General features: G+C 48.9%; 1 protein-coding gene across 4 annotated transcripts in view; it reads left to right on the forward strand.

Annotated features, from left to right (window-relative positions):
• FLT1 (fms related receptor tyrosine kinase 1) overlaps positions 1-18,438 on the forward strand; it is a 197,680-nt gene extending 179,242 nt beyond the window's left edge. For 3 of the 4 annotated variants that reach the window (XM_081549343.1, XM_081549345.1, XM_081549344.1), the window contains 7 exons: positions 822-933; positions 2,421-2,520; positions 6,829-6,934; positions 7,423-7,565; positions 11,325-11,409; positions 14,243-14,331; positions 18,123-18,438. In XM_081549343.1, the coding sequence (XP_081405469.1) occupies positions 822-933; positions 2,421-2,520; positions 6,829-6,934; positions 7,423-7,565; positions 11,325-11,409; positions 14,243-14,331; positions 18,123-18,324 (837 nt within the window). In that variant the 3' untranslated portion in view covers positions 18,325-18,438. Of the gene's footprint in view, positions 1-821; positions 934-2,420; positions 2,521-6,828; positions 6,935-7,422; positions 7,566-11,324; positions 11,410-14,242; positions 14,332-18,122 lie in introns of those variants that run through there. The other variant, XR_014071093.1, reaches the window with a different exon arrangement.
• Positions 18,439-24,078: the final 5,640 nt, after the last annotated feature.

The following is a 24,078-nucleotide window of genomic DNA, read 5'->3' on the forward strand; positions in this document are numbered from 1 at the left end:
CCCACTGGGGGAGACCCCACAGTTTGCTTTAAAAGGAAAACAACAACAACCTTTCCTCAAGAGCCCTGACTTGCAAAGATGGCAACTACCTGGGTGTCTGTCTGTGCTCTTTCCTGTGCATCATTCAGCCTCTCCCCAGCCCTCCCCGCTCTATTTTTCTCTGTCCCCCCCTCACCCCAGGCTCCCTGTCAATCTCCATCCCTATGAAGCCATGGGGCTGAACCCACTGGGACTCCCGCTTCAAGACCAGTCACACGGGGCCCTAAACACTGTCTATCACCTTCCTTCTTTTCCGTGCCTTTGCCCACACCTCCCACTCAGTGACTCTTAAAATCCTGTGTTTTATATCGGAATGCCTTTCAAAAATCCTCCTTGTTAAGAAAATTTCCTGGAAATGATCGATTTTCCAGATGCCTTCTCTCGGGTTGGTCAAAAATATCTGTTTGGATTTTTCCATTAGATGTTACAGAAAAACCCCAAGAAACATTTTGGCCAACCCTGTAATTCACAGGGCTCTTTCCCAGGTCCGCGTGGCGTGCAGGCTGTTTTGCGAAGGAGGCTTTCTTACAGAGTCAGAGTCGGGTGCTCTGGGCACAGAGGAAAGGCTTACTAAACAGTTATTGCCATCACAGGGATGAATACAGCACACTCTCAGGGCCACACTGCAGGCTGACCTGCACTCTCCATCCTAGGAAACCGTGGCTGCTCCGGGAAATGATTTAAGGCCAAGCGTTATCTGGGAGGTGACCCCCAGGTGCTTGGGTCGAATGTGCTTTGTTTGCATGCCCTCCTGCTCAAGGCTTCCCTTCACCCTTTTCCAGACGCGACTTCCTCTGAAGTGGATGGCTCCCGAGTCCATCTTTGACAAGATCTACAGCACCAAGAGCGATGTGTGGTCTTATGGAGTGCTGCTGTGGGAGATCTTCTCCTTAGGTGAGTCTGGGGCCAGGAGGAGAGGGGACAGCTGCCCAGAGCTGAGCGTCTGCCTCCTCTGGGGAGCCACCTGGGCTGCGGCAACAGCTCAAACACACACAGGGGCTCAGAGCAGTGTGCGCATACACGCCTAGACCGCAAAAAAAAACACGCAGGGGACTGAAGAGAGGTCTGACCAGAATATAATCTCCAGTCCCACTTACCTCCAGCCAATCTGGCTACTCTTTCCCTGTCTTCCTAATTCCCTTCCCTTGTCCTAATTCCTCAAACACCCAGACTCTTTAATACCCGCGCCTCTCCGCTCCCTGCGTCCTTCCACCTGACACCCCGCAGAATTTCCCAGGAAAGACCCAACAAGCTCAGCTCACCCCCTGCCTCTGTTCAGCATGGCTGGCCCCAGACGCCAGTTCACACAGGATGAACAGCAGAAATGCTGGTTGTGTGTGGGTGCGCTCAGCTTCCACCAACACGCACTGCGGTGGCTGCAAACCTGGTCCCAGGCCTGGCGCTCCCAGATGCGTCCGGCGCCCACATCTGGCTGCAGACGCGCACCTGATGCTCCGAGGTCTCCCTCGAACGGCTGGGTCTAGCCAAGAGTCTTTCAGACTTTGCCAAAAACTTGCCTCTCAGAGCAAATAAAAGTCACCCAGTAACATCCCTGGCTTCCTGTAATGTGGGAAAACCATTCCCCTGCTTTCGATGACAGGCATCTGTTGCCTGCAGTCTTTGAAAGCAGCTTGGCGGCCGCAGTGGCCCCGCGGGGACACAGTGCCAACGCTGCACGCACCCAGCTGCTTCCTCCCAGCTGCGGTCACTCCAAGGTGCAGACAAACAAATGCTGAGAGAGACTAGCTTCCAGGTCTGGGATGGGGCCGATACAGAGGCCTGCTCACCCCCAGCCACAAACCCCTCCAAGAGGGGCTGTTCCCTGCGATCCTGCCCAGAAATCTTGGCAAAAGGCAAAGTCCCTGCTCCTCTGGCCCTCCAGGCCCATGGGTGGCCCCCTGACCCTTGCACCAGATCGCCCAGTCCCAGTTCCCAACCCTCCTCCTCCAGATCCGTCACAGCAACTGGCCCCCCCAATGCTGTCTGAGGTTTACAAGAAAGTAGGGAGTTAAAATGAGCTACAAGGAACCTCCTCAAAAAGGCCACTGGCTTTTGGAAAAGCAGCTCATTCACCCAATGAATGAGTCTCTAAAGGATGGGATTTGTCCAGAGTTCCTTCTCTAGGTGGGGGGGACCCCTCAGACGTGAGCCTTTCTCCTGACCAGACAGACAGGAGCAGCTCTGAGAACCAGGCAGAGAGCATCACACACCCACCACCGCGGGGCCAACCCAGCTGCTCTGTGGCCGGTGCTGTGCGCCAAGGTCCCTTCCTGTCCCTGGGAATTTACCGCCAGCCATCACCTTGGAGGAGACAGACACCGAACTGGCCCGCACGTGCCCGAGGCTGTAACACGCCCTGTGCTCTCTCGTCCCTGGTACAGGAGGGTCCCCCTACCCGGGGGTGCAGATGGACGAGGACTTCTGCAGCCGCCTGAAGGACGGCATGAGGATGCGGGCGCCCGAGTATGCCACGCCTGAAATGTAAGCCCTCACCCCGCTGCCTCCACTCCCACCCCCATCCCCCACAGTTCCCCCCACACCAGGCCTCCTCAGGAAGGGGGACGCTCTGTTGAGTTTCAGAATCCCCTGTCCTGGGAGATACCGGTGAACCCTTGTCTCCAGGGATGCCCTTGAGTACCCCCGTGGGGACCCAGCATCTTCCAGAAGTGTCTTCCCTCCACCACGATACAGTGTCCAGGTGTGAGCCTGGGGAACCCTGAACAGACCACCCAGGAACTGGGGGCCAGACCTTGGGGGTGGCTCAGACTGGGAACCAGTGGGCTCAGCAGGCAGCGGGGGTGGAGGCTGGCAGGGAAACCCCCCGTCCACAGCAGGGATCTGTGGGGGGCTGGCCTGGAATGCAGGGGAGAGGGGAGGGAAAGGGGCCTCCTGTTAGGACCTGGCTGGGACCTGTGAGCCAGGGCCTTCCTGACAGCTCTCCCCAGTGGACAAGCGCTCACTCGCCTCGCACTTTTTCCTGAAGCTCTGGGCCTGTTTTGCACTCTGAGGCCTGGGCAGGAATGTGATGACCCCAGCAGTTTTGTGTCCAGCTGCCATCAAGGACTCAGGGGAGCCCCCCCCACTATGTCCCCCCGCCCCCCAGCAGCACCGCCTTTCTTGAAGGGCCCTCCCATCCCACCCACACGGCGGGGGCCCGCTGGGAGCCCTGCGATGGCCTTCAGGAGGAGCTGGAGGGAACGAAGGAAGTGGGGCTCAGCCAGAGTGTAAGGCTGCGTCTCTTTCCTTCACGGTCCAGAGACGAGCTAGGTCAGACCTGGGACGAGGCGGCCCGAGGACTCGGGCCACAAGGGCAGGACTGGGAGCAGCCCAAGCGCAGAGGGAGAAGGGACCTGGACTTGCCCGGTGCGTGTGGTGTTTTGGCCAGGAAAGCACAAGGTCCTTCTGAGAGCTGGGGAGACAGCTCGGTGAGCTCCAGGCCAGGCTGGGCTGCAGAGAGAGAGGCAGGAGGGCTCTGAAGTGCTAGCTTCTTTTCACCAGGAATTCTGGTTTAAAATGAGATGACTCTGCACTTCGCGGTTTAAGTATTTCCCCTGCTATAATCTCACTGGAAGACCCCAGACTGCGTTGGGGGCAGGTGAGCGGGAATCGCCATCTGAACTGAATGAGCGATGGAGCTAGCCTCTGAGAAGTGTCGTGACTAGTTAGCTACGTACAGAGGAGACAGACGGAAAGGTGGTCCTCCGGACCCCCTAGACCACAGGACCATCAGGTTAGGAATATACCCCATGTTCCTTAGAAGAAATGTCCCTGACATGTTTGCTCATGCTTTTAATTAAAGATTTCCGTCCACTTTCCATATAATTTGAAAGTCACAAGAACAAGTTCCTAGTGACTAACAGTAATAATTGTTGGTGTTCAGTTGCTAAGCCATATCCGATTCTTTGCGACCCCTTGGACTTCAGCACGCCAGGCTTCCCTGTCCTTCACCATCTCCCGGAGCTTGCTCAAACTCATGTCCATTAAGTTGGTGATGCCATCCAACCATTTCATCCTGCCACCCCCCTTCTCCTTTCACCTTCAACAGTAATAATAATTTCAGTCATTAACAGTGTTTATTAGTTATTTTTATGAAGAGTCAGGCACTATCTTAAACACTTTAACATATACCCATTTACCTCATTCTCATAACAACCTATGCAGTGGGTGCTATTATCCCCATTATATAGATGAGAGGAGAAGGCTATGGCACCCCACTCCAGTACTCTTGCCTGGAAAATCCCATGGACGGAGGAGCCTGGTGGGCTGCAGTCCATGGGGTCGCGAAGAGTCGGACGCGACTGAGCGACTTCACTTTCACTTTCCACTTGCGTGCACTGGAGAAGGAAATGGCAACCCACTCCAGTACTCTTGCCTGGAGAGTCCCAGGGACAGGGGAGCCTGGTGGGCTGCCGTCTATGGAGTCGCACAGAGTCGGACACGACTGAAGCGACTTAGCAGCAGTAGCAGCAGCATACAGATGAGAAAACCAAGGCATAGAACACAGAAGTGATTTGCCACTTTGCTAATTAGTTAAGCAAACCAAGTCTGAGTCCAGAGCCCCCCGTACCACACTACACACCATGTGTTTCCAGTTCTTATACTTGTTCTGGTCCAAAACAACTCACATCAACTTTGGGCCCCAGATGGCCTTGGACTTTATGAAACCTTCACATCTTTATATATGAAGAGCACTTGAGGCCAAGCCTAGAGCTAGAGAGAGAGGGGTGGTTCCTCAATTCTAGGGAGTTTCTTATAGAAATTATAAAAAGCAGCAGCTTTGGGAAATGTTTGTAAAGTCCAGAATTCAAGAATGGACACAAGTGTATGTATGGCTAAGTTCCTTCACTGTCCACCTGAAACAACCGCGACACTGGTAATTGGCTCTGCATGCTAAGTTGTTTCAGTCGTGTGTGACTCTTTGCGACCCCATGAACTGTAGCCTGCCAGGCTCTTATGTCCATGGAATACTCCAGGCAAGAATACTGGAGTGGGTTGCCATTGGCTATACCCCAATATAAAATGTTTTCGGTGTTTGAAATTTTTTTTTATTTTAATTAAAAAAAGAAGTCCAAAATTCAAACCTTTAGCATTTGAAAGCTGATGGACCCATTTCCATGTTGCTTGTACCAATAGCGGGAAGACCTGGGTAAGGATAACATGCACTCTCGGAACTTGGGTCCTGTGACCTGAACTTGAACTAAATTGACGTGCACTTGGGAGCTTGGGTGATGGCTTGGTCAGGAAGCTCCCTCCACAGGCCCCCTCACCCCTAGCTTGCTTCGAGAAGGTGTGGGGTTGGGTGTAACTGGTGTCTCTTTTTCTTATTAAACCTATTTACTTAGTGATGTAAAATGGTTTAATGTTGAGTCATTGGTTCCTCGCCCATAGCCTGTTTGATCAGATGTCTTTCAATGAGGAGGAGAAGTAATGAATGTTTTGATTTTTTTTTTTCTTTTCCTTTGGTGTTTGCAGAGATGATTCGCATTGAATTTTAGGCAAGAGTGGAAATCAGAAACCAGGGATCAAAATAAAAAACAGCAATAGTTGTAGGTGGTCCCTTTGGCTGGTTTCAGCAGAGAGGAACCTGGGAGCACCCTGCTCACAGCTCTTGCATTTCCTCCATCTCCGCCTTTCAGCGGTGAAGCGATGCTAGGCGAGATAAGCTTGCAGCCTCTTCTTGACCGAATGCTGCCAACTCTCAGGCCCACCTCCCTCTTTTTGCCTGGTTCAAGCCTTTCTTGCTTTGGCTACTTTTCAGAGAACATCTATGTATCTTTTCTGGGCTTCCCTGGTGGCTCAGTGGTAAAGAACCCACCTGACAATGCAGGAGACACGGGTTCAATCCCTGGGTCAGGAAGATCCCCTGGAGAAGGAAATGGCAACCCACTCCAGTTCTTGCCTGGAGAATCCCATGGACAGAGGAGTCTGATGGGCTACAGTCCATGGAGTCGCAAAGAGTTGGACGCGACTGAGCAACTAAACAACAACAAATGTATATACAACTATGTGTATATATAACTGCTCTCCCAACAGCCTCTGAGAGTCTGTTTCTTGCTAGAGACCAGGGAGCCTTAGACAAGATAAGGCAGATTGAGGCCAGCCTCCGCCACAGCCCCGGTACCTGAGCTGAGGATCCCAGACTCGAGTCTGTGACCACCTGCCTCTGCAGAATTTCTGCACCTGTCTCAATAGATTAGTTAGATGGCATCATCAACTCAATGGACATGAGTTTGAGCGAACCTCAGGAGATGGTGAAGGACAGGGGAGCCTGACGTGCTATGGTCCGTGGGGTCTCAGAGAGTCAGACACGATTTAGCTACTGAACAACCACCTTAATGTGAGATCCACATGGGTCTGTCTTGTGCTCCTCCAGGCCATTGGCCGCTGGCAGGCTGGCCCAGGTTCCCTGGATGGGGCACGTGCCTGGAGCCCCCACTCTAAGGCACGGAGAGGCCAGGGAGGTTTCTGAGGTCAAGGAGAGTGAAGGGACCTTGGGCATGGCAGCCCCCGTCCTGTGTGCCCAGGGAGCAGAGGCAATAGCCCAGAGTTACAGTCCCCTTCCTCACTCCCAGCCTCCTCTGTGTCTATAAGTTCCACTCCCAGCAGGACCTGGCCCAAGCAGCCTTTTATGTATCACACTGTGTACCCACAATTTAAACGGAGAGAACACTACATACTGCAAAAAGCATCATCTTTATACGTATAACACCCACCCCTCTGCTGACGTGTATGGTAACCCATGTACCCACTACCACCTCTAGCCATCTCTATTGTCCTCTCACCCAACAGCTACCAGATCATGTTGGACTGCTGGCACAAAGACCCAAAAGAAAGGCCAAGATTTGTGGAGCTTGTGGAAAAACTAGGTGACCTGCTTCAAGCCAATGTACAACAGGTAAATTTATCTAGATTATCAGAAGGCCAGACGCTTTTGATGTTAGTTAAGGGGGTGTCTTACTTGTCTCTTGTTATTTAGTGGCTATTAACAGCTGAGATCGGGCTTTCCTGGTGCCTCAGTGGTAAAGAATCCACCTGACAATGCAGGAGATGTGGGTCCTACCCTTGAGTCTGGAATATCCCCTGGATGAGGGAATGGAAACCCACTCCAGTATTCTTTCCTAGAGAATCCCATGGACAGAGGAGACTGGTAGGCTACACTCCATGGGGTTGCCAAAGAGTGGGACACAACTTAGTGACTAAGCAACAGGAACAATATCTGAGATCACCAGTAAAAAAGCAAACAAAAAAGCACATATATGCAGAATTATCATCCCCAAACACAACCAAGATTATGGAAATGCCATAGTTGAACTGAGACAGCACTGCACAGAAATACGCTGAAGTAGAATGCGTGTGACCAGAGCTCCACCTTTGCTGTTTCAGGATGGTAAAGACTACATTCCACTCAACGCCATACTGACAGGAAACAGTGCGTTTACGTACTCGACACCTGCCTTCTCCGAGGACTTCTTCCAGGAAGATATTTCTGCTCCAAAGTTTAATTCAGGGAGTTCTGATAATGTCAGGTAAGATCTTTCCTTCCCCAACTTCATTTGATAAGATTTTCAAACTTTAAAAAAAAAAAAAAGTCCACTTCCTAAACTCAACCATAACACGTTGCCTTAGTTTGTCTGTGGGCTTTGCCGATGGCTCAGCGGGTAAAGAATCCACCTGCCAATGCAGGAGACAAGGAGTCGCAGGTTCAGTCCCTGGGTCGAGAAGATCACCTGGAGGAGGAAATGGCAACCTACACCACTATTCTTGCCTGAAAAATCCCACGGACAGAGGAGCCTATATTCTATGTGTGTGTGTGTGTGTGTGTTCCTTTTTGCTGAACCATTTGAAAGAGGACATATACCACTGTAATGCTTTGCCTCTAAACACTTTGGTATACATCTTGTATGGAGAAGGAAATGGTAACTCACTCCAGTATTTTGGCCTGGAGAATCCCATGGACAGAGGAGCCTGGTGGGCTACAGTCCGTGGGGTCAAAAAGAGTCAGACTTGACTGAAGCAACTTAGCATGCACATATATCTTGTAAGGGGTGTTCTCCTGTGCCCACACACCAAAATTATCACAAAGAAACTGATAATCTCTTCATCTTATTAAATTTTCAAGTTCCCATTATTGTCCCCAAATGTCTTCTGCACCTTTTTTAAAAACACCATCCAATCAAGAACATGTTACATTTTCTTCCGTTTCTTTAGTGTGTCTTACTCCAGAAGAATTCCTCCATCTTTTCCTCCTCAATGACCTTGACTTTTTTCATGATACCTTCAATACAGTGAAAACAAACTGGATTTGTTTTCTTACCTGGCACCCCTTACAAGATGTATGTGCATGCTAAGTCACTTCAGTCATGTCTGACTCTTTTTGATCCCCATGGACTGTAGCCCACCAGGCTCCTCTGTCCATGGGATTCTCCAGGCCAGAATACTGGAGTGGATTACCATTTCCTTCTCCATACAAGATGCATACCAAAGTTGGCACAAAGGAAACTGGAGAAGGGTGAGGGAAGACAGATACAGTGAGTGGCCACGCTGGACAAGGGCAGCACCTTGGTCCCAGTAGTCACACGTATGTCCCACTCAGTACAGTAAGTCCCCTACATACAGATGAGTTCCATTCCAAGAGCGTCCAATTTATTAGTAAGTCCAACAAAGTTAGCCTAGGTACCCAACTAACACGATCAGCCATATAGTACTGTAGTATAATACAGTCATACTGTATTACTAGAAAACTATTACAGTCATACTCGACTGTAATAGGTTTATAATACTTTTCCCACAAATAATACATAACAAACACAAAAAGGAAAACATTTTGAATCTTACAGTACAGTACCTAGTGCAGTACAACAGCTGGCACACAGGGGCTGGCATCAAGTGAACAGGCAAGAAAAGTTACTGCCTGGAGGAGGGAGAAGAGGTGGGAGATGGTAGAGCTGAAGGGTCATCAGCAGTAGGAGATGGAGGGCCAGCTGCGATTTCACGCTGATGGCAAGTTCTGATTCCTTGCTGGATTTAATTCTATCTACCCTCTTGCTTCCAGACATCCTGGGCTTGATATAAAGATACTGTACTACTGTGCTCTACTGAACAGTAATGTTTAAAGCACACAAAAGTACAGCCACTTGTAGAGGAGGCACGCACACGACAATGTAAACCAACTCACGCGACTGGACATGCGAACACATGTTCATATCTTTGAAAATTCACAACTTCACATGCAGGGGACTTACTGTATAGAGAGACACGTGCTTTGTGGTCTGGCACGGCACTAGGCTCTTTGCATACATCACCTCAAGACAGTCCTAAGAAGAAGGTACTATTCCTGTGACACAGTTCAGTTCAGTCGCTCAGTCATGTCCGACTCTTTGCAACCCCATGAACTGCAGCACACCGGGCCTCCCTGTTCATCACCAACTCCCGGAGTTTACCCAAACTCACGTCCATTGAGTCGGTGATGCCATCCAACCATCTCATCCTCTGTCATCCCCTTCTCCTCCTGCCCCCAATCCTCCCCAGCATCAGGGTCTTTTCCAATGAGTCAGCTCTTCGCATCAGGTGGCCAAAATATTGGAGTTTCAGCTTCAACATCAGTCCGTCCAATGAACACCCAGGACTGATTTCCTTTAAGATGGACTGGTTGGATCTCCTTGCAGTCCAAGGGACTCTCAAGAGTCTTCTCCAACACCACAGTTCAAAAGCATCAATTTTTCTGCGCTCAGCTTTCTTTATAGTCCAACTCTCACATACATACATGACTACTGGAAAAACCATAGCCTTGACTAGACGGACCTTTGTTGACAAAGTAATGTCTCTGCTTTTTAATATGCTGTCTAGGTTGGTCATAACTTTCCTTCCAAGGAGTAAGTGTCTTTTAATTTCATGGCTGTAATCACCATCTGCAGTGATTTTGGAGCCCCAAAAAATAAAGTCAGCCACTGTTTCCCCATCTATTTGCCATGAATGGAGACATTAAATCTCTACAGAGGACAGCTTGCCACAACCATGCAGTCGGAAAGCGGCAGAACGGAGTTTCTAACCCAGGTTTCTGACACTCTGTCCCTGTCCCTTTGCAATCAGTCAGAACTGGTATTAGGACTTTCAGGCTATCCTGTGGGCCTCCTAGCATTTTTATCTGCAGTGGACTTCCCAGGTGGCGCTAGTGGTAAAGAACTTGCCTGCTGGTGCAGGAGACTGAAGAGACACGGGTTCGATCCCTGGGTTGGGAAGATCCCCCAGAGGAGGAAATGGCAACCCACTCCAGTGTTCTTGCCTGGAGAATCCCATGGACAGAGGAGCCTGGCTGGCTATGGTCCATAGGATCGCAAAGAGTCAGACATGATTGAAGCAACTTAGGATGGACAGACAGCGGTATCCTCCTAGACCGCCAACCTCAGTTCAGCCACGCTTGGCAGGTGACCAGGAAAGAACTGGGAGGACTGATGGTCTGGGACAGGCCTGGAAGAAGTCCAGTGGCCAGAGTAGATTTGTGGGGCTGGGTCACAGGTCAACAGCCAATTCATACTTCGCAGACCAGCCCAGATGAGTCATCTATTGTTTTAAAGAGTAAGCGTGGATTAAATAAATTAGCGGAGGCAGATCAGGTCAGACATGGGGGAGGGAAGCATCAAAGTGACATAGTCCCTTCCAGCCTGTTGCTTAGCCTTTGCCGGACAGGGCGCTTGCCTAAGAGATGGGCCCTGTCAGTGGTGACAGGGTCTCAGGTGAGTGTGTGTACAGTAGGCCCTTCATAACCGATCATCAGCTGAGCTCAGCAGGCAGTCACAGGGACGTCTTCCGCAAGACTGGATACACCAGACTAGCCCTGGTGCCTGGATATACACCACCGAATCGGCCGTGTGGCCCTGACGGGTCATGGCCTTTCAGAAGCAGCAGCTGTACACGTGATGAAGCCACACCACCTCTCTGGGCATCGTCTCCTCCCTCCATCACATTCAGACCAGACGACAACTCAGGGCTCTTCTCGGCCTGACATCATCTGGTTCCCTGAGGGACCAGAGGCCTGGCCACTGCTGAGTCCCTCAAGGGTCCCTGCAGGGTTTTGCTCACAACTATGCAGTGAGGGCCATATGAGTGATTAGCAACCACTGCTGGGATTCCCAGGGGACACAGCCAGGGACCTGCAGCTTCAAAAGGTGTGAGGTCACTCCTCCGGTATTCGGGTTCATCTTAGCTGGGATGGGGTGCCTATGATCTCCTGATTAACCCAAATTGAAGGTGTTATCCTGACCTGATTATTCTTTCTGCTTCTTTAGATATGTCAATGCTTTCAATTTCATCAGCCTGGAAAAACTCAAAACCTTTGAAGAATTCTCACCGAATGTCACCTCCCTGTTTGATGTAAGTAATGGAATTAACTTACTCAGCACATCCCGGGCATCCCCCCATGCAAACACAAACCCCAGCTGTCTGGTTGCTATAGGTCACCGGGGGCCAGTCATCAGTGGTGGCTGAAATGACAATTCCAGGGGGACTGACAACAAGACATAGGATATACAGAGCTAATTTGAAAGCAGTTCTATAGTCTAAAGATGACCCAGAACTCACCCCAGGGCCCAAGTCCTTGGCTGGGCATAACTCAGTTCCTTAGGAAACGTCCTTGGGTGTTTCTAAGCGTCTTGGCTATCAGGGATGGAAGCCTGCTATCGGAGCATCAGAGGAACTCAAAACTGTGCGAGGGGTAGGGCCTCCGCTCTGAGATCCTGGAAAAATCTCCAAGACCTCATGCTCCTTCCCACGAAGTTTTCAGAGCTGAGCAGCCATGTTCCCACCCGGCCGCACAGAGAGAAGCGATCCACATAGCCCTGGCTAACAAGAGGCCTCAACTCACCTGTCCCTTTAAAGATCTGGACATGGGGCTGAGAGATTTAGGGGAGGAGACAGAGAGCTGGACCAGAGCATGGTCTCCAGGGACACAGCCACTGGATCCCAGGACCACCCACGCTCACAGAGCCAGGACCCAAAAAAGGCCTGGAAAGCCTACTGTGGTGAGAAGGTGGGGACCTCAAATGCTGTGGTCACCACTGGAAAACGCCCAAACCCTTCAAACATACCAGATAGAGAGGAAAAGATGATGTGAACGTTAAAAAAAAACATTACCAATAAGCTGTGACTATAAAGGCAAAGTGGTGGAAATGTTGCTTTGCTGCTTAGAATGCTGGTTTTAAGTCCAAGGAAATGGCACTGAAGAAAACATGCAAGATTTCTTTGACCCTTAGCCCTCCTGACCCTGCTGCACTGGGCCCTAGGACAGCATCCTTGGTTAGGTTCCTCCCTGATAGTCAAGGACACACACAGAGCCACGTAAGAGACCTGAAGGGTGGCAGGAACTACATGTGGGGTCCACTCACTGGAAACACCATTTTGACAGTATAAGGAGGACCCTGCGTAAAACTCAGCGCTAAACACGACCCAATGAGGAAATGGAATTGCTGGAAACCGTAACTCAGTTCAGTTGAGTTGCTCAGTCATGTCCGACACTTTGCGACACCATGGACTACAGCACGCCAGGCCTCCCTGTCCATCACCAACTCCCGGAGTTTACTCAAACTCAGTTCCATTGAGTCAGTGATGCCATCCAACCATCTCATCCTCTGTCGTCCCCTTCTCCTCCTGCCCTCAATCTTTCCCAGCATCATGGTCTTTTCCAATGAGTCAACTCTTCACATCATGTGGCCAAAGTATTGGAGTTTCAGTTTCAACATCAGTCCCTCCAATGAACATTCAGGACTGATTTCCTTTAGGATGGACTGGTTGGATCTCCTTGCAGGCCAAGGGACTCTCAAGAATCTTCTCCAACACCACAGTTCAAAAGCATAAATTCTTCAACACTCAGCTTTCTTTATAGTCCAACTCTCACATCCATACATCACTACTGGAAAAACCATAGCCTTGACTAGACGGACCTTTGTTGGCAAAGTAATATCTCTGCTTTTTAATATGCAGGTTGGTATGTCTAGGTTGGTCATAACTTTTCTTCCAAGGAGTAAGCGTCTTTTTATTTCTGACAAAATGTGGTCCACTGGAGAAGGGAATGGCAAGCCACTTCAGTATTCCTGCCTTGAGAACCCCATGAAGAGTATGAAAAGGCAAAAAGACAGGACACTGAAAGATGAACTCCCCAGGTTGGTAGGTGCCCAGTATGCTACTGGAGATCAGTGGAGAAATAACTCCAGAAAGAATGAAGAGATGGAACCAAAGCAAAAACAACACCCATTTATGGATGTGACTGGTGATGGAAGCAAGGTCCAATGCTGTAAAGAGCAATATTGCATAGGAACCTGGAATGTTAGGTCCATGAATCAAGGCAAATTGGAGTGATCAAACAGGAGATGGCAAGAGTGAACGTCAACATTTTAGGAATCAGTGAACTAAAGTGGACTGGAATGGGTGAATTTAACTCAGATGACCATTATATCTACTACTGTGGGCAAGAATCCCTTAGAAGAAATGGAGTAGCCATCATAGTCAACAAAAGAGTCTGAAATGCAGTACTTGGATGCAGTTTCAAAAACAACAGAATGATCTGTGTTCGTCTCCAAGGCAAACCATCCAATACCACGGTAACTCAGGAGGGTCTCAAAACTCCCTAGAATCTTCAAGAAAGAAAATTAAACTGTGTCTTTATTATTTCTCGCTCAGTTGTGTCTGACTCTTTGTGACCCCATGACTGTAGCCCACCAGGGTCCTCTGTCCATGGGGATGCTCCAGGCAAGAATACTGGAGTGGGTTGCCATTCCATTTTCCAGGGGATCTTCCCGACCCAGGGATCAAACCTGGGTCTCCTGCATTGCAGGCAGATTCTTTATCACCTGAGCCACCAGGGAATCTTTACATATCACTGCCAAGTCATCTGCCCTATTAGCTTTAACATATTTACACAATAGTTTGCATAAAATAGCATAAAAGTTGACTACAAAAAATGCTCACCTGTTACCTGCAATTTTCCATTTTGATTGTATTTGCTTTCTTCACCTGCAGGAAGAAGGGTCTCTGAGTCACTGGACATAGGGGCCTCTTGTAATTGACAAGGTTTAGACTGGCCAGTATGGAGAGAGTGCTCTGTCCTCACAGGCAGGGAGGCCAGATGCTGAAGTGACCTCAGATGCGCATCCCAATGTCATGGGCCCCTCTGGCTCAAGCAGGAGCTGTAACTCTCCCTTCTTCCCTGCAGGACTACCAGCTGGATAGTGGCACCCTGCTGGCCTCCCCCTTGCTGAAGCGCTTCACCTGGGCAGACAGCAAACCCAAGGCCTCACTGAAGTGAGTAAGGAAGCAGAGGCAGGGGGCTTTGCTCACTTTCTGGAGGGGCAAGAGGGACGATGCCTGGGAGGAGGGTTTCATGGCCATACTTGAGGGCTACCTGCCCTCCTAAACTACAGTGTCCAGGCCATGCAGAAAGCTCTTTTCCCTGGAAGGACAGGAAAGAGGGCATAAAAGCAGACATATGGACACGGCTGGGTTGGGGAGAGGAAGGAGAGAGTAATGTGGAAACATACATTACCATATATAAAATAGATAGCCAATGGGAATTTGCTGTATGACTCAGGGAACTCACACCGGGGCTCTGTGACAACCCAGAGAGGTGGGAGGGGGAGGGAGGTGGGAGGGGACATGAGTAAACCCGTGGCTGATTCATGTTGAGGTTTGGTAGAAACCAACCCAATCCTGTAAAGCAATTATCTTTCCATTAAAAATAAATAAAAATTTTAAAAAATCATTAAAAAAAAGAAAACAGAAAAAAGCAGACACCTGAGCACCATGCTCTGCAAAGGAAGAGTGGGATTTGAGAGAAGACAGAACATTCCAGCAAAGAAGGCAGTCCAAGCACATGAAGCGCAGTCTTTCAGCTGAAAGGAGCTGGACGTCCTCAACTGTGAACAGTGTACAGTCCGGACCGGAGACCTGTCCGAGGGGGGCGGGGAGAGAATGCTCACCCATTACCCCCCGGGGGCCTGCAATGAGGGCACAAGAAGGGCCCTGGGACAGTCGTCTAGTCCTAAGACGCGCCATCCTGAGACCCCAACTCTTCCACATGAAGGCGTGTTTTCTGTTAGATCCCCCTCTCCTGCCTCCACTCAGCAGCCGGTGACAACACTGTCAGAACTACGAGGGCTCTCGCTGGACTCTGCACGGGCCCGCTCCTCTCTGCCCAGGGACATCGCTGGACAGGGCAAGGCCCACCAGATCTGCCTTCCCTTCCGAGTTCAAACATCTGCCCTTGACCCTCCCCTCCCCCACAGAATGTTCTGCCCCTCTTATCTCAATCAGGGATCTGCAGACTCCCCAGCTCCGCACCCCACCCCCCCCACCCCCGCCGACGCCACCCTGTCATTTCATTTGCATTTATTTAAACAGAGTTCCTAAAACACTTGTGAGAAGTTGGGCCTCCTTTGGTAAGCAAAGGACCCGAAAATAAGATTTAAAAAGTGAACAATGTCTTCAGTTCCTCCGCAACACAGGTGTAGTGCTCCCTTCTCTTTTCCTCAAACTCTCAAGCACCCCATGTTTTCCATACAGTTGAAGAGCTAGAGAACAAGAGTACTTTGGGGGTGGACCCGTTTAAAAAGGGAACCTTGCCTAGTGAAGTCAGGTGACTTTCATGATCAATACTTTTGGTGGAGTTGAAATGCTGTTTTCATTCTGCATTTGTGTAGTTTGGTGCTGTGTTCAGAGTTAAGTGTTTTCAGAAAAGTATGTTCTGCATGTGTTTTTTTACAGTCTAAATTCTGACTGCCGAGAAGTTCCTATTGTACGAAACTTCACTTAGATGGTTTTTCTACTGAATGCAGACCCATTCGTAAGGGGCCAGACAGTGACAACCACTCACCTCTGCCACTTATAAAAGCAGCTGATAGACAAGCAATAAAATGCAGCTGTGTCCAGTCGACCATACTCACAAGAGCCGGTGGCCTCGGCCAGGGAACACGTGAAAATAATCTTCACCTCATTAGACATCAGGGCAATGCAAATCACATGAGACACCTCTTCACCCCCACCAGGATGGTTTCAACCAGGGACATTGTTCTAGAACTCTGGTCCTCCCTAACCAGAGTCAGTGTTGGTGAGGACGTGGAGAAATTAGAACCCTGGATGCTTGCTCATGGGAACATGAAATACTGCAGCCACTTTGAAAAACAATCTAGCAGTTCCTCAGAAGGTTAAACAGACTTACTCTGTGAGCCAGCAATGCAACTCCGTAGGTATATATATACCCCACAGAAACGTATACGCAAATATTCATAGCAGCACTGTTCATAAGAACCAAAAGTAGAAACAACTCTACTGTCTATGAGTTGGTGAGTGGATAAATAAAATGCATATATCCGTACAAGAAAATATTTGTCAATCAAAAGTACAAGGTACTGATAGGCAGCTACAACATAGATGAACCTTGAATTAAGTGAGGAGCCAGTTGTATGATTCCATTTATATGAAATGCCCAGAATAGCCATCTGTGAATATAATAAAAACTATTGACTTGTACGCTTTAAATAGGTGAATTGTACAATATGCAAACATGTCAATAAAACAATTGTTTTAAAAAAAACAAACCAAACAGGTGGCCAGCTCACAGGCTAGTTTACAGACCCTGATGTAAACCAAAGGGTGTCCACAGACACCTCTGAACGGTGGGGCCCCAGCTCATCAACCACAGAGGACTGGAGGGCTGGGAGCTCCCCAGCGAATAGCTAGCTGCGCCTCTGTGTCCTCTCCGTGGGCACCCAGGGACCCCGAGCCCAGTCCCGGGCAGGTCACAGGACACAGAGTGAGGGGGAGAAGCAAGGCCCACGTGTTCTTGTTTCCTGCCTTGAAACACTTCCAGACCTTTGTGGAAAAAAAATGAAAGCCATCCATTGCCTCCTCCACTCTGAGACCAACATACAGAACATGGCTCAAAGGCCAGGTACACCAATCCTGGGCCCACCAATCCCAGGCCAAACAGCACGCGAGGTTCTCACTCCCACCCGCACTGCTGAAACCATCAAACACAGAGGACCAGACTGACTCCCTGCCCCACGCGGATCCAACCCAGAAGCCAGTCTTTTCACCCCGGCCAGCGACACACTGCCCGGAACTGAACCGAACCGAACCGAATGCTTCTCTCCTCCGGAGCACAAACTTGAGAGGGAGAAACTTACTAAGTTTCTGTAGCACGTCCTAGGCGTCGCTCCAGGCAGCTGCAACAACCTTGCACGAAGTCTGTGGCTTAGAACAGGAGAAATGGATCCTCTTGCAGTTCCGGAGGCTGGACGTCCCAGAATGAGGTGTCGGCAGGGCTGCACCCCGACATGAGGCTCCCTCCCCTCCAGGACATCCCGGCCAGCGCCTCCTCCAACCCTGACGCCTCCAGCAATCCTCCTTTGTGGCCGTGGCCCCGTCCCTCCTGTGGGCGCTGTGATCCCCTGCCCAGACACGTGGGATTGCTTCCAGGGCCCACCTGGGTGATACAGGAGGAGCCTCCTCTCAGGATCCTCTATTTTAATCGCAGCTCTCCCCTTAGAAGTTGCTGTTCACAGGTTCAGCATCTTTCAGCCAATCCCAGGCACTAACCGACCCGCGGAGGGGAGCGCTGGACCCAAGCCTGGGAGCTGTTTTCCACCAGGAATTCTGGATTTGTTTTAATTAATCCCACCCTCCGCCCCCGGCCAGTGGACTGACTCCCAGCTGGTGGAGGAGAGGCCGTGGGCAGCTCCACAGCCCAGCCTAGTTTGAGGTGGGACTCAACAGACATTCACTCTCAATGGGTTTCAACAAGTGTTAGTCCGCCAGTCAACTCCAACTCTTTGCAATCCCATGGGCTGTAGCCCACCAGGCTCCTGTGTCCATGGGATTTTCCAGGCAAGAATACTGGAGTGGGTTGCCATTTCCTTCTCCAGGGATCTTCATGTCTCAGGGCTCGAACTTGGGCCTCCCACGTTGCAGGCAGATTCTTTACTTACCAGGGAAGCCGCTGGGCTTAAACAAACGGCCCACTAAAGAGTGGACTTAAGTGTTTCCAAGAAATCCATTTGGTACAATTATTATTTTTTTTCTTTCTTTTCTGTCTTTAGCTTGAGAGTAACCAGTAAGAGTAAGGAGTCGGGCCTTTCTGACCTCAGCAGACCCACGTTCTGCCATGCCAGCTGTGGGCACCTGGGCACAGGCCACCGCAGGTTCACCTATGACCACTCGGAGCTGGAGAGGAAGATTTCCTGCTGCTCGCCTCCCCCTGACTACAACTCTGTGGTCCTGTACTCCACCCCACCAGTCTAAAGCCCGATTCTGCACAGCCTTCTTTTCTAGAACCACATGTGTATTTATACCCCCCAGAAAACTAGCTTTTGCCAGTATTATGCGTATAGAAATCGACACCTTTTCCTTTCCACAGGAGCCGGCTGCTTTTTTTGTGATTTTTTTTTTTTTAATAGTGCTTTTGTCTCTTTTGACTAACAAGAATGTAACCCCAGTTAGAGGAATAGTGACAAAGAGCGCCACTCTCCAGGACTCAGCGGGGAGGAGAGATCCTGACCCCGCCCTGCACTTGCCTCTCCCCCCACCCCGGAGACCCCAAGGCCTCCAGGCTCCAGGTGGCTCAGGACACACGCTGGCCTCCTGTCACTGCAGCTCGGACTCTGCAGGCCAGCAAGGCCTGTGCTATCAAAGGCATGGTTCTGGGGTCTCCAGCAAGCTCTCTGTGTGGGGGGGGGAGGAGGGAGGAGGGGTAGGGAGGGCACACAGGGCAGGGGCGGGGAGGGGGATTGGAGCTGCACCTCGTGGGGAGGGAGTGGGTCCATCTTGGAGAATCCATCCAGGGAGCAGACAGGACAGAGGGGTGATGGGAGGTTAAAAAAAAAAGCCAAACATAATTTTTGGAACTATCAAGCAGATTGTAAAACCTTAGGTGGGCTCACCCCAGTGAGTCTGGTCTTATGTCACCTCTTAGGCTTAAAGCCACGTTTTCACAGATAACGTCAGCTTCTATTTTGAGTATTCATATATAGTCCAGACACTTAACTCACTTCTTTGTTCTAACCTGTTTCAGTTAGTAAGCAAAGGAAGCTGAGGAGAAGGGCAACAGTCTTGTGGAGGTTTTCTCTAGACCCAAACTATGATAGATGGAGAAAAAGGGAAGGTGGAGTGAAAACCCCCTCTCTGCACCAGACCAACTGCCTGAAACCGAGGGGACTGGAGGACAGGAAGTCAGCCACGTGTCCTTCTTATTCAGTGGGGACCCCAACTCTCTCACGCTTGTCTCCTGGACAGGAGAGCATTAACCAATGTCTATGAAGCACTTTATGCTCCTTGAGGAAAAAGGTGGCGTGTGATTTATGCAAGATGTTTCTAGAACTGGGACTCAGGATATTAGTTAATGAGCCGTCAGAAAGAGAAAAGCCTCTTTTCATCTACTTTGGGCCCTGCCTCGGGTCTGAGTTGTGACCGAAATAGGGACAGGGTACAAAAGGGTGCCCACTTCTCAGGGCCGAGAAGCCCCGGGTCCACCACCATCTCTGGATGATGCTGTGTGTTTAGGATGTGTGTGCACCTTCTGGGGCCAGTCAGGGCCAGGCAGGCCACAGGGAATCACTGCTCCTGGTGGAGAGGAGGATGCTTACCTTGACGCAGGTGATGTAACCCTAGAACCTGAGACAAAAGTGATAGATAGGCCTGGGCATCCTGCCCTGGTGGGGGTGGGGGTGGGGGTGGGGAGGATCACAGTCTTGTTTCAAGGCTCTTGGTGTGAAGAGACGGGAGAGTTGGCTTGTCCCCAGCCAGACAGCTGCTCCTGGGGTGGTGATGGGAGGGGGCCTCTGCTGGAGGAGCCTCTGGCCAGTCTCCACCAAGAGCCGAGTCCAGACAGCACGAGACCAGGGACCAAAGGCAGGGAGAGCCTTGCTCCTCCTCTTCTTTACAAGCACAAGAGCACCTGTGACCACTGGCAAGAGTAGCAATCAGGTAACCAGGAGGAGGTTAAACAGGCAAAATATTAGAAGCTTGAAATTGAGTCTCTGGTTTTTTCAAGTCAGTTAAGGATCCAGCAATTAGGGAATACGAAGAAAAACCTTAGCTATACATATGTCTTGATTTCAGTAATCCATCCATCTTTAAGAGGCCTTAGTAATACCATCTTTCCAAAAGACAAAGAACCCTTTAGACTGTGTTAATCTGGCTTCCTCAGAGACTCAGTGGAATCAGAGACTGTCCAGCAGTCCAGCTCCACCTGGGGTCTCAATATAGAACAAAAACTGGAAACCGAGAAGACAGACCGTCTCCAGTGGGAAAGGGCTTGTCACAGGTAGGTGCCCTGAAGCAGCACAGAAAATTAAATCACTAATGAATCGATGGTATTATTAGACTCGTTTGTCAGTTTTGACAAAAATGGTTGGCATGAACTATTAGGGGACAAGGACCCCCTTTCCAGGACTTGTGAGATCACGTAACCCGAGCATGGTGGGTGGGAGGGGACTGGAACCACGCACAAGCTTGTCTCTAGTTATTCTCAGAATGATGCTCAGGCTCGAGGAGCAAGTGTGTTCAAAATCCTGATAAGGTTACCTTCGAATGTCAAACGGGAAGAAAACACTTGTCGGCCTCTTTTAACTGATTAAAGAAGGAGCGCGCCTTTGACTGACAGTGGTGGTAACTATATGTATATTTGTGTGTGTGTGTGTTGTGCAGAACTATTTAAGGAAACTGGAATTTTAAAGTTACTTTTATACAAACCAAGAATATATGCTGCAGATTATAAGTGAGACAGAATTTTGTCCTACATCTTTAGTCACTATGAATGTATTTTGTATGTTATCTTCATATAATAAAATTAACTTACAAAAACATACATATATTTTCGATTTTGTGTAAAAATGAAAAAAGGAGTCTTGGTTTTCTTGGGCTTGTTGAGGGGGGACAGGTGTTTTTTGAGGCCTCGTGAAACACCACTTGCTAAACCAGCACAAGAAAGAGACAGCAAGTGCAGCTCAAGACAGGAACAGATCATCCGTCAGCCCACAGAGTGGTTGTGTTAACAATCAAGACATGCGAACAGTACAACAAAATCTAGAAAAATGGTACAGATGAAGTTGTTTGCAAAACAGAAATAGAGACACAAACATAGGGAAGAAATGTACGGACAGCAAGGGGGGAAGGAGGGATGGGGATGAACTGGGTGACTGGGATTGACATACACACACTATTGATACTACGCATAAGAGATCTAATGAGAACCTAATGTAGAGCACAGGAAACTCTGCTCAGCACTCTGTGATGACCTAAATGGGAAGGAAATCCATAAAAGAGATATGTGTGTGCTGTGTGCTGAGTCGCTCAGTCGTGTCTGACTCTTTGTGACCCCACGGACTGTATCCTACCAGGCTCCTCTGTCCGTGGGATTCTCCAGGCAAGAATAGTGGAGTGGGTTGCCATGCTCTCTCCAGAGGAAAAAGAGATATATGTATATATACAGCTGATTCACTTTGTTGTACAGCAGAAACTAACAGGACACTATAAAGCAACTATACTCCAATAAAAGTTTTTTTAAAAAATCTAAGGTGAACATGATCACAAGTAAAATGTACAGACTAAGGGTGAGTGCTGGCTACAGATCAGTCGCCCAGTTGTGTCCGACTCTTTGTGACCCCATGAATCACAGCACGCCAGGCCTCCCTGTCCATCACCAACTCCCGGAGTTTATCCAAACTCATGTCCATCGAGTCAGTGATGCCATCCAGCCATCTCGTCCTCTGTCGTCCCCTTCTCCTCCCGCCTTCAATCTTTCCCGAATCAGGGTCTTTTCAAATGAGTCAGTTCTTTGCCATCAGGTGCCAAAGTACTGAAGTTTCAGCTTCAACATCAGTCCTTCCAATAAACACCCAGGACTGATCTCCTTTAGGATGGACTGGTTGGATCCCCTTGCAGTTCAAAGGACTCTCGAGTCTTCTCCAACACCACAGTTCAAAAGCATCAATTCTTCAGCGCTCAGCTTTCTTTATAGTCCAACTCTCACATCCATACATGATTACTGGAAAAACCATAGCCTTGACTAGATGGACCTTTGTTGGCAAAGGAACGTCTCTGCTTTTTAATATGCTGTCTAGGTTGGTCATAACTTTCCTTCCAAGGAGTGTCTTTTAATTTCATGGCTGCAATCACCATCTCCAGTGATTTTGGAGCCCCAAAAAATAAAGTCAGCCACTGTTTCCACTGTTTCCCCATCTATTTCCCATGAAGTGATGGGACCAGATGCCATGATCTTAGTTTTCTAAGATCAAAGCCCCCTCAATTAAAAATGAGGCAGGCTTTCCCAAACACTAATATTACCATAATGAAGAATGTGTTTGTAAAAGACGCTTGCTCCTTGGAAGAAAAGTTATGACCAACCTAGACAACATGTTAAAAAGCAGAGACATTACTTTGCCAACAAAGGTCCGTCTAGTCAAAGCTATGGTTTTTCCAGTAGTCATGTATGGATGTGAGAGTTGGACTATAAAGAAAGCTGAGTGCCCAAGAATTGATGCTTTTGAACTGTGGTGCTGGAGAAGACTCTTGAGAGTCCCCCGGACTGCAAGGAGATCCAACCAGTCCATCCTAAAGGAAATCAGTTCTAAATATTCATTGGAAGGACTGATGTTGAAGCTGAAACTTCAGTACTTTGGCACCTGATGTGAAGAACTGACTCATTGGAAAAGACCCTGATCTGGGAAAGATTAAGGCAGGAGGAGAAGGGGACGACAGAGGATGAGATGGTTAGATGGCATCACCGACTCGATGGACATGAGTTTGAGTAAACTCCGGGAGTTGGTGATGGTCAGGGAGGCCTGGTGTGTTGCAGTCCATGGGGTCGCAGAGTCAGACACAACTGAGCGACTGAACTGAATTGAACTGTGTGTGTGTATTAGAGGTTGTGTGCAGGAAAGCATACAAAATAATTAGGCAAAAGCCAGAGACACAAGAATTTCCATAAGAAAAGGACACTAGCTAAGTACTCAACTTTGTTTTGTGGGTTACATCCTAGAAAGAGAAAAAATTAGAGAATCACTAATAGACATAGAATAAGCACCCACCACGTCTTAGAAAGCGCTCACACCATCACCTTCCTAACAACACCATGAGCAAACCAGATTGGTGAAACATTTTCCAAGAAAACAAGCCTACTTTCTTTGGGATAAAAGCAAGAAAAGGGGATAAATGACTAATTTCAATTAGTTGAAGAGGGCAAGAAGCATTTTGAGAATCTGAAGTCCTTTTAAAATATTACTGGTTTTCTTGACACAGAAGTCACTCATTTAGGCAAAAGATTTGAAGAATGCTCAAGGAATTGGTGTCATGTCATAGTTTAGAAGTTTTCTCATGACTTTAGAAATTTACAGTACATTTGGGAATAGTTTTTTTTTTTTCTTTCCTCCAGCAGAAGGATGGCCCAGTAAGGTTTATTGAACCCTTCAGTGTTAAACATGTTATCAGACTTTTGGGTCCCAAAGGCCAGGAAATATTTCAAAAATATCCTGGGTCCCTAGCCTTCTGTTTTTTGAACTCAAGACATCTTAGAGAAAACAAAACCAACCAACCTCCAAACCAATTAGATGCCACAAAGAAGGTTCTATTTCTTGATCTGGGTGGGGTAGTAGGTGCACTCATTTTGTGATCACTCACTGAGCTGTTCACTTACTTGCAAACCTGTTTGTAAGCTATTCTTCGATAAAAGATATTCAAAAGGAAAAAAAAAGATTGACTACCACAACTTTTCATAGAAGAAAAACCCATTTTAAAAAGAGTAAGGGCTTAGGCTCAGACTCGAACACAGCAAGTGAATTTTCTGTGCCAGCAACCATTCCAAGTGCTGCAAAAAAATGAGGAAAAATCACTTAATTTTCAGAACAACCCAACGTGATAGGTACCATCAGTTTTACCCTTCACATTAATGGGAAAACGGAAGGAATCATGAGAACTTCAAAATCCCCTGGTCATTTTTGCCCACCTACCAGCATCTGCACCCACACACTGACTCAAAACACTCACTGGTGCACTCAGCCC

This window comes from Giraffa tippelskirchi, chromosome 12, assembly GCF_054371585.1.
Source record: "Giraffa tippelskirchi isolate mGirTip1 chromosome 12, T2T-mGirTip1v1.2.pri, whole genome shotgun sequence".
NCBI lineage: Eukaryota > Metazoa > Chordata > Mammalia > Artiodactyla > Giraffidae > Giraffa > Giraffa tippelskirchi.